Source organism: Perca fluviatilis, chromosome 8 (assembly GCF_010015445.1).
Source record: "Perca fluviatilis chromosome 8, GENO_Pfluv_1.0, whole genome shotgun sequence".
Classification (NCBI taxonomy): domain Eukaryota; kingdom Metazoa; phylum Chordata; class Actinopteri; order Perciformes; family Percidae; genus Perca; species Perca fluviatilis.
In genome coordinates, this window is record NC_053119.1 from 10,882,560 (window position 1) to 10,893,114 (window position 10,555).

Below are 10,555 nucleotides of genomic sequence, written 5' to 3' on the forward strand. Positions count from 1 at the left end.
TGTGGAGCCTGGGCTGTCTTCAGAGACCGCGTTTTTTTACAGTGTGTTCAGGGGGACAGGCAGCTGGCGGCTAGTGAGGAGATGTTTTCTGTATGTGACGAAAAATGTTGTAGCCTAAAAAACGCGACACATCACTTAGAGCACCTTTAAGATGAAGATAATGTTATGAAGATAGAAACATGTGGCTCAGTGGTAGAGCGGTCGCCTGCAATCGGAAGGTTGGTGGTTCGATCCCTTACCTTGCAGTCCCACGTCGAAGTGTCCTTGGGCAAGACGCTGAACCCTGAGTTGCCCCCGGTGCCCCCCATCGGAGTGTGAATGTTGTACGGCAGTGTGTGAATGTTGAATGGTTCCTGTATTATGTACTTTTACTAAAGTGCTGACATTAAGACTAGAAGACTAAGTACCTTGTTAGCATTATCTGGGCGCCTAAAATGCTACTGTTATAAGAGTTAACAGTGATGCTACTGGCTGGTGTAGTTTTATGGTGAAAGTTAGCTTCAGCTAGAGAGCTAAAAAGGTGGTTCGTGTTACACTAGCTACAGTCCTCTTGATGCACGTAAAAGTGAAATTTTGCAGGGAGAGAGAGAGAAAGAGAGAGTGTGTGTGTGTGTGTGTGTGTGTGTGTGTGTGTGTGTGTGTGTGTGTGGCCGTGCGTGCGTGCGTGCGTGCGTTTGTGTGTAAATGTTTGTTTTATCTGTGGATCCATGCCAGTCTCCTATATTTCACTTGGGGGCTGGCTGGGCACCTTTTGCCACTGCAGTGAGTTTTATAGAGGCCAATAAAAAATCCCTTTTGAAGCTGGCCTCAAGCACTGGCAGCTAAATAACGTTATAAATGTTGTAAATTATAATTACAACATAAGCCCCGTTAGTGATAACAGACAATTAGAGGCCAGAGGAGATGGATAGTTCACATCCATCACTCAGCCGTAAGCCTGGATGTCAAAACAATGTGGGAGATTACTCCTGAGAAGTCATAGGATAGATGTTTTGGGTTCAGCTCAAATCTTAAAAAGTACAGTCTACAGTGAGAACAATGTGAGTGCTGTGTCAGAGGCCCTTAAAAGATAAATATGGTGAAGTAGCTATAAACTCAGTCTTCATGCAGATCCAGGAGGATCTTTGAGCCAGCTCTGCAGCGGGGGTGTACTAAACAAATCAAAACACAGTATCCTCCTCATCACTGAATAAACAGTGCGGTGTTATGGGTTGTTTATTGAGGTGTTGCAGCTGCAACACGCTACATCCCTGCGCCAATCCTCAGAGAACAATGTGAGGATGTGATTATTTTTGATAATCTCAAGGTAAGCGGCCAGGCTGTGGCAACGCTCGGCTGTATAACCGAGAGGAAAACCTCAAACAAGAAACAAAGAGGTTTGTTCTACAATGCTACAGAACTCTATGTCTTTTCGACTCATTCGACCATTGTGATTTTTTCGAAAATATAAAGTATCCAATTTGTAGAATGAACCAAGTTTTGACAAAACAAGCTTGAGGTGTCAAAGTCTATTTAGTAGCTGTCCTGGATCATCACATTATCTTCAGGTGGCGTTTTCCAGATGTCAGGAAATTGCAGATGTTGACGTTTCTATTTTGAGAAAATATGTATTCAGGTCTGAGCAGGATTTGGAAAAAAGTCAGCAGACTGACTTGGCTGGCAGCAGAGATGTCAGAGATGTGTCATTATTTCATTAGAATCATGACGTGTGCTTCGTTTGATGTTGAATGAAAATGATTGGAACAAGCATTGGAAACCCCCCTCTTCAGTTTCAGTAGCAACTCATTCATTATCATAACCAGAAATCCTACTCTCTACCCAAGCCTTTTTTGAACCTATACTCAGTTCATAAAGCACTCAGTTTAACGTTTATTTCAGGATAAGTGACAGCAGTGAAAACATTTTGATTGGAATAAATAATAGGAAAATCCAAGCACTGAGCACACTGTCCAGTTGAAAAGCGACCACACAAGCACTATCACAGCCAAACCAGAGAGGTCAGAGGTCAGAGGTTACAAAGAATAAAGAAGGTTACAAAGAAACTCCAAAGAGCTGATTCACTGCTTAGACATACAATCAACTTTGCTCAGCAACTTTAAGAACTTTTACACTGAAGATGATTGACTGGTCAGTTTTATAAAGTCATGGATATTTCCAGATGGAGTGCAGTAAATCCCGGTTCGGAGTGAAAGTAAATGGAGGGGGGGCCCCCTGGTGGTGAAAACGATTAGTTACACAAATACACAGCCTGCTCTTTAATAGGTTTTGCTTAACCTAAATAGGAAAGGAAAGTAGATACCAATCAAAACTAAAACTTCAGTCACAGGTTATAAATGTAAATATCAATAACTTTAGTTAGCATGTATCCAGCCGTATTGGGTATGCAGACTTTATATGGTAATTACCAGGTTTTATTCCCAATCTTTTGGACAAAATAATGAATTCCTCCATTGTATGTATGAGGGCTTAGGTTGTGTACAAAACATAGTTTCAATGTCAGCATTAGTGGCTGGTGATATGTAGAAAGTTTCAAAAGTAGTTTGGATGGAGAGAAGATAATAGAAAACTGTAGCTAACTGTTAAAATGTAGCACCTCTTTCATTTTTCCTGTCATGCAGCAGAGCAAAAATAGGCGCGCCTATATGCCGTCGACACAGCGCCTTGGCATTCTGTGATGTCATCAAAACGCGCCCTACAGAAAGCTCTTTAAGCGGTAGGTAAGCGTGTTTATTTTTTATGAATACAGAGCATAGCGCTGTAATGTTTGAAGGTAACGTGTTTATTCTTGCTCCATGTGTGTAAGGTTTACAGAAAGACTGAGTCGCGTGCTCATGGTCAAAGCATCAATCAGCGGTGGATCAAATTCTGTTGATTCATCTCCGTTCATGTCAACGGTTTAACGACAGCCAAAGATGAGGCTTTTACTTACACTCTGAGCTAACCTCGTAAACCTGAACAACCTGAGATAATATAAGAGTTCAACACCAACCTCAGTCTGCGATCAGTACTAGTTAGCTAGCTAGCTGTTGGACACGATAGACGTCAGCGACTCTTAGTTTTATCCCTTTCACTTTCACAACGAGCCACAGATGACCAAGCAAATATCTTCTTAATGTGTCAACGTTAACGTCTTCATTAGGACAGTCCGATGAACTTTGCATTTGTTTTCCCACAGTGGAAGAGTTTGACTGCAGTCGGCAAAAATGGTGAGTTAACTCTCGTGTTTTATGCTGATTTGTATTAAATGATGTGTTGCTTGGATTCTTTTTCTCTAGCTACTTCGTTGTGAGATCAAAACAAAGCATGTCTGCAGCCAGTCATCTCCTTGACGAGAGGTGTAGTTTAATAACTACTGATGTTCTCAGTGGTCTGCCTTCAGAAGCTCCCCGTGGTCTGTTGATGGGGTCTGGGCTTTGTGAATGAAGGATTAAAAAAAAACGTTTCAGTTATTATTTGTCCATTAGGTAGCCTGGGATTGTACTCATTGATAAAACAGAAAATGTGTAGTTCCTTGAAAGACCTTGGTCCTTGTCACACAGATTTAAGGAAACACTATCAGTGTCTCAGTAAGGTGTTAGGCCAGTGGTTTCCAAACTTGTTCATGTCAAGGACCCCTAAACTGACAAAAATAAGACCACAGTCCCCACATTTGATAAGATGTTTTCCCATGGGCCCCCATCTTATAGGAGTTTTGCTTTTAACGTTAGAATCTAATGTTAAAAGCGAAAATCCTAAAGGTGTATGATACCCATGACCAAAATAGTGGTACGTTCTGTCATTGTGTTACTTATGGAGATTCCCCTTTGTGCTGGGGACCCCTTGGAACCCCCTCAGTTTATTGGAGGAAGCCTTTACAGAAAGATTTTCGTTGATTCATTGTATTTCTCTACTCAGTCATGTGTTACTCCTCTCTATAGTTCATTGAGGATTTTAATTGTACCCTGAAATGCAGTTTAAAAAACAAACCAATTTAATGATGGTATGTTTTGGCTGCAGATTGCAGGGTTATCTATCATACAAGCCACTTTTCAGATACCAGTTCTGATCTGCCAGTCTACTAGCTACTGAAACACATGTAACACTTCTGTTTCCAAGGAGCCATTTCATCAACAAGCAGATTTAATAATATTCTGGTCAGCATGCAGTTGCTTCATTTACAGCCACAAGAATAAGCCGAAACAGAACTCTATGCTTTAAGTACACATTTACCTTTTTAGTCTAAGGTGTAAGATATTTATAAGAGAAATCTTACTTATTGTCTTTTGGAGTAGCCCCAACAAAATTGTCTTAATTACTTGTAGCTCTGTGGTCTGTAACCTGTAAGTTTGAAGTAAGTTCCAATTAGCTTTCATGTGTTTTATTTCCTTTTAGTCCCGTCGATATGATTCAAGAACTACTATCTTCTCACCGGAGGGTAAGAGCTCTTAAATAATGTAACTGATGAGGCTGCAAATTCACTGCGTGAACGCTCAGTTTCTTTAATTAGTTTTTTTTATTTTAGTTCAACCTCTTTTTTTTAAAGATTCTTTTCAACCATATAACATAACTTTTATAACTCTTGTAAAAACCAGGAGCATGCATCTTCGTTTGTAATGCCTTTCCTTTTTAGTGCTCTGTGCTTGCGTCCTCATCCTGACAGCGCTGTGTGTCATTTGCAGGGCGTCTGTATCAGGTTGAGTATGCCATGGAAGCCATCGGCCACGCCGGCACCTGTCTGGGAATTTTAGCCAATGACGGAGTGCTGCTGGCTGCTGAGAGGAGGAACATTCACAAGCTGCTGGATGAAGTGTTTTTCTCAGAGAAAATCTACAAGCTGAACGAGTGAGTTACTTCTGCTACAGCCTTATTGTCATTTTTAATGGTATTGGTTGGCAGTGTGCAAATGTTTAGTTAGTTTACAGATCTACAACTGGTTAGTCATTCCTGATTGTAGGAGCCACATATTGTATGTTGTTTATGGTCTCATTTATATTATTTATTGATTATTATATTGTGTACTTATATTGTAGGTGCTGGGTGTTTTCATTGCGGAAGTGATAACATATTTGTTTGCTTCACCTGTTCACCTGGCTTTCTTGGGCTTTGACAGAGAGGGAGTGAGCCTGGGAGCGAACACTTTCTGTTGACTAATGCACTTATTTCGACTCCCAAAATAACTTTACATTTGGTAACTGCAGTGCTAATTGTATTTTACGTGTGGAGGAATAAATCATTGCAATACAATCTCAAGCGTGTCACAGTGTGTTTATGCATCTCTCAGTGTTTAGTCCCTCGCGGCGGCACTTTGTTGGACTGCTTACAGCCGCAACACTGACTTTCATCAACCTACATTTTAGGCAGGGGCCTATTTCTTAACAGCTTGCATTAGTCAGTGATTGGCATAAACATAGATTAGATTATCAAATTTACCCAGGGACTAAATCACTATTTTTGCAGTGATCCTACATCTTCCCATTTCCTTGCAGAGACATGGCGTGCAGCGTTGCAGGAATCACATCAGATGCCAACGTACTGACCAATGAGCTGAGGCTTATAGCCCAGAGGTAAGCTCCGACACTGAGGCTCGGCAGTCAGGAATTCGATCTTCCTAATTTCTGCTGCAGCCAAATGCCTCTCGCGGGACAAAATACAAAAACGATGTGCTAATCTGTTGTTGCAGGTACCTGCTGCAGTACCAGGAGCCAATCCCCTGCGAGCAGCTGGTCACAGCTTTGTGTGACATCAAGCAGGCCTACACGCAGTTTGGAGGTACAGTGCGGCACCACACAGTTCTGTCATAGCAGGAGACGGTTGTTTCCTCCACATGCAGAGTCTACATCCTGATTAGAGCTTAAAATATTATTTTAAAGATCTAGGCCAAATTATGCCTTTTAGAATTTTTTCAGTTTGAGTATTTGGCCAACTTTTATTTTTCCCCGTTGGTCTTCAACTCGTAAACCATTGACCATCAGCAACCCACAGCCTCACACATTTAAACAAACCGGTGTGTGCACATAAATATGCTTAGCTGGAAAGTTGCCCCGGAAGTAGAACCCTATCCAGTTAGCTGCATTAACTTATCCTGGATGCTAATTTCTGTACTTTATGGTCCGACTCAGAGCAAGCATTTGAAATGATTAATGTAAAATGAACGTTTATTTGGAGAACTGTAGGAGTCCTGAGCTGCTGGCCGTGATAAACCGTTTTGATTCAGATTATAAAATCGTTAGTTTGATTTGAGAAGATTGTTCTTCTCTACTTTTCTCTTTTGCATCTTATCAACAACCTTTACTCAAATAAGAGTTCTGAATTAACAGACATGTTAGTGCTGTAATATGGGATTCTAAAAACTAAATAATTAAAATCAATTTGATTGTACATAAATAATTGTGGAGTATTCTTTGTACTCTTCGCTACATTTGAAATAAACCACTGGGACTCGGACTAATGTAATTTATTATTATTATAATATATATTTAAGTATTGTCATATTAAAATAACTACTAAAATAAATTAACTACGGTTCAAAAGTATTTAGTTTCTAAAAATCAAAGTTTGGAACACCACAGACACTTCACCTGAATCATTGACTACGTTTACTTGCACATAATATTCCGGTTTTTGCCCTTATTCCGAAAAAGACGATATTCTGACTAAGCTGTTTACATGGCTAATGAAAGTAAGTATTCCACTAATCTTCCGGTTTACATGTCGCCGTGCAAAACAGGATTTTTTTCAGAGTTTACCAGCGGCGGCGGACTTGTTGGACCGTGTGAACACAGCGTCCCTCTTTCATTCCTTCAAGCAGCTTCTTGAAAAGGTCGGCGTAGCGAAGTTTGCGCATATCCAAAAACCTGTTGATATCCAAGTCTTTGATGATGTTTAAAAGTAGCTGTGTTTCTCCTTCTTATCGGGTCCGCAGCCTTGCAAACTGTTGGCTGGTTGGTTTGTTTACAGCAACCATAGCAACGCACAGAGCTGACCATAAGCCGCAAACAGGCAAGAGGCCGTAAACTGCGGTAAAAACCCAGATTGAGACGCATATTCCAAATGTGCTGTCTACATGTCCAAAGAATGCCTCTAAAACCTGAATAATTCTGGAATATCCCACATGTCTTAATCGGAAAATACTATATTCGGAAAAAGGCCTTATTCACAATATCCAACCGGAATATGCTGTTATAATAGTGGAATATTGGTGTGCATGTAAACGTTATGGAGCCACTGTATGTGTGTGTTCTCACAGGAAAGCGTCCCTTTGGAGTCTCGCTGCTCTACATGGGCTGGGACAAACACTACGGCTTCCAGCTCTACCAGAGTGACCCCAGTGGAAACTACGGAGGCTGGAAGGCCACCTGCATCGGGAACAACAGTGCTGTAAGTCTCACAGGAGCATCATTTAAAACGGGTGGAATTATAAAGGAAACCAATATGTGTGGAATCTGAATATTTGGATTTGGGTACCCAATTCGATGCTTTTTAGGCACCGACCAAATTGCTTCTATAGTATCAAGTATCCAAAACAAGATCCAATAATGCTGCTGATTGGCTGTCTATTACACGTCGTTAAGGCAGGCAGGAAAAACTATGTTAACGCACAAAGACGGGGTCACATAGTAGGAGCTGAAAAATAAATAAAATGATTTGTGCCGTAATGTTGCAATTTCTTTTTTGTTAAAATGGATTTTATAAAATTGGTATCGAAAAATGTATCATTCAGGAATCGGTATCAAAGTAACGTTATTGGTATTGGTATTGGTATTGGTGTCGGTACCGGTATACCGATACACCTAGCCCTACCGTGCAGATGTGTTCACACAAAAGAGATGAATTTAACTGCTGTTCCACACAGTGACTCTGGAGGGCGCAGCTGCACAGATTTTTGAGAATGAAAAGGGCTGGACCCTCAAAATAAACAGACATGCTGTGGCCTACTTAATCATGACTCTTGGGGGGCAGCTACTGTAATTGTGTAAGTCCTGATTCATGGTGGCTCTCCACAGGGCTGCACCTAAAGCATTGTGGGTAACCGAGCCTCCTCGGAGCATTTTGTGAACACTTCTGTCCAAGAGACCTTTCGGTACCCTGAGTGTTTAGTTTGGATGTCTCCAGTGAGGAAACGCAGCACCTGTTCCTGACAGCGTTAGCGTTGTGCTCCACACAGCGAGCCGTTCAGGAGCAGATATGAGATTTGGCTGCCGGTAATCGTCTGAGAGAAGAGAACGAACTGAGGTTTAAATGCAATCTTCACAATTGACAAAAAGACGACAATTTTGCAACCCTCCTACGTTCTCCTAAATTCTGCAGCACTAACGAGAAGCGTGTGTGTGTGTGCGTGTGTGTGTGCGTGTGCGTGTGCGTGTGTGTGTGTGTGTGAGAGTGATTTTTACTTTTGTCTCTCTTGTTTTTCTTCGCTAATTCCCAGGCGGCCGTCTCCATGCTGAAGCAGGACTTCAAAGAGGGAGAGATGACACTCTCCGCAGCCCTTGCTCTCGCCGTTAAAGTTCTCAATAAAACCATGGACGTCAGTAAGCTGTCTGCAGAGAAAGGTGCACATTTGAGTAGTTAGATGTACAGATGTTGACTATTAAAAGGCATAATATGTATTGAGCATCCCTAACTGTAAACACAGAGTTCAAAGTTGGGCCCTCCTCTCCAGCTCAGCGGCCAGAGAGAGAGAGCACAGCAGTGGTCGAGCGAGCTAGGGAATAAATGAAGAGAGGGAGCTGAATAAAGCCGTGAATCAGAGGATACAAGAACTATTTTCACGGCGGATATGTTCTAAAGCACAAATAAACCCAAAAACACTGCAGGAAAGTACTGCATTGCCAGGTTATAAGTGAATGCAGATCTTCATCATGGAAGTTTGTGTGTCTGTTATTAAACCTGTGCGCCGTTAATATGAGACACTGAAAAACAAAAACGATGCTCATGTCCTGTTTCAGTATTAGGCAAGTCAGCTTTATTTGTATGTAGCACATTTCAGCAACAGGGCAATTCAAAGTGCTTCACATAAAACATTAAAGAGCAGTTGAAAACGATTTAAAAATGAATAATGGATAAAATATGAGAATAAGATTCACAGTGCAATTATAAGAAATTAACAATTATTTAAAGAAAGGCAACATCAAAAAGAAAGGTCTTCAGCCTTGATTTAAAAGGACAGAGTTGCGGCGGACCTGCAGTTTTTTGGGAGTTAGTTCCAGATATGTGGAGCATAAAAACTGAACGCTGCTTCCCCCTGTTTAGTTCGGACTCTGGGGACAGCAAGCAGACCTGTCCCAGACCACCTGAGAGGTCTGGGTGGGTCGTAGTGCAGCAGCTGATCAGAAATGTATTTTGGCCCTAAACCGTTTAATGATTTCTAAACCCAGTGTAAAGACTTCAGAACTGGAGTGATGTGATCCACTTTCTTGGTCTTTTATTAATAAAAGATAACCAATCAGCTGCAAGACATTAATGTGACTACTGTAAACAAATAAGGGCCAATAGTGGAGGCTTTTAGACATTATCTGTATCTCTCTACAGAAAGTGTGTTCTTAAGGGACAAAGTTTGAGACACATGGACGCAGTCATCAAATGACGGCAGGACCTGAAAATAAAGGGGTTTTCCATGTGGTTTTATTTGTTTACCTTGGCTATACATAACAATGGGCGAGTCCACATGTGACCGTGAGATAGCTGACTATCTGGTCAGCCTGTTTTTGTGGCAGGTCTAATCGGAAAGCATATCCTGATTTTATCTAAGCTGCCTGTTATTGGTTTTTAATTTCTTCTTTAATTTTGTTTTTCAGTGTAGAAATTTTAGATGTAAACCACAGGTGTACATAATACATTATCTTCCTCTGCGATATTTAACCATACTTTAGGTGCTTCTCATGTCGCTTAAATTTCCTCCTTGACTCCTCCACTTGCCGCCCTTCCTCGCGAGCGAATCATCGAAAGAGAGGAAACGAGCAAATGTGTTTTTAGAGGGATGAGACGTGCTTTCCTCTGAAGCGTCACATGAATACGTCCGCTGTTTGGGCGGAGTAGGCAACTCTTTCCGCTACGCGGCTTCCGGGAAGGCTGCTCTCGTGTATCCTCGCCTATAGCTCCTCGATGATCCCTCCTCGATGCTCGCTCCTCGCTCCTGAAATAAGAGCTTTGAGAAGAGACCTTAAGCTTGGACAGAACAACTTCCGCTTCAGCCGAGGACCGAAGGAGTCGAGGAGTTATCAAATAACTGACATGAGATGCAGCTAATAAAAGCTCAAGTTTTTCAGCAGCTGCTTCCTTACCGTCTGTCTGTTTTTTTTTTTTTATTGTTTCAGTGGAGATCGCCACTCTGACCCGCGAGAACGGCAAGACCTGCATCAAAGTGCTGAAGGTGAAGGAAGTGGACGAGCTGATCAAGAAGCACGAAGCAGAGGAGGCCAAAGCCGAGAAGGACAAGAAAGAGAAGGAGCAGAAAGAGAAGGACAAGTAATCTCTCTGCCCTACACTTTGTTGAGTTTTGTGTGTGAGAATGAATGGGAGTTTTGAGGTATGTTTGCATTTGTGTTTCTTAAAATAAATCCAGATGGTGAAATATTAA

The 10,555-nt window shown here is 41.6% G+C and overlaps 1 protein-coding gene across 3 annotated transcripts; it reads left to right on the top strand.

Moving 5' to 3' along the window:
- The first annotated feature begins 2,610 nt into the window (after positions 1–2,610).
- Positions 2,611–10,555, top strand: psma4 (proteasome 20S subunit alpha 4). Of its 3 annotated transcripts, none has more exons than XM_039809737.1 (9): positions 2,611–2,713; positions 3,176–3,206; positions 4,372–4,414; positions 4,659–4,821; positions 5,466–5,543; positions 5,660–5,748; positions 7,226–7,356; positions 8,405–8,528; positions 10,293–10,555. In XM_039809737.1, the coding sequence occupies exons 2-9, from the start codon at positions 3,204–3,206 to the stop codon at positions 10,445–10,447; spliced, it is 786 nt and encodes a 261-aa protein (XP_039665671.1). In that variant the 5' UTR covers positions 2,611–2,713; positions 3,176–3,203; the 3' UTR covers positions 10,448–10,555. The 3 variants fall into 3 exon arrangements, with proteins under 3 accessions (XP_039665671.1, XP_039665672.1, XP_039665673.1); XM_039809738.1 differs by having other exon boundaries at positions 2,637–2,717; XM_039809739.1 differs by lacking the exon at positions 2,611–2,713 and adding an exon at positions 2,751–2,770.

Bases quoted from the DNA above. Each gene is read 5' to 3' on its own strand.
- psma4 (XM_039809737.1), top strand. The intron at 4,415-4,658 runs GTAAGAGCTCTT...TGTCATTTGCAG, and splicing joins TACTATCTTCTCACCGGAGG to GGCGTCTGTATCAGGTTGAG. The intron at 4,822-5,465 runs GTGAGTTACTTC...ATTTCCTTGCAG, and splicing joins AAAATCTACAAGCTGAACGA to AGACATGGCGTGCAGCGTTG.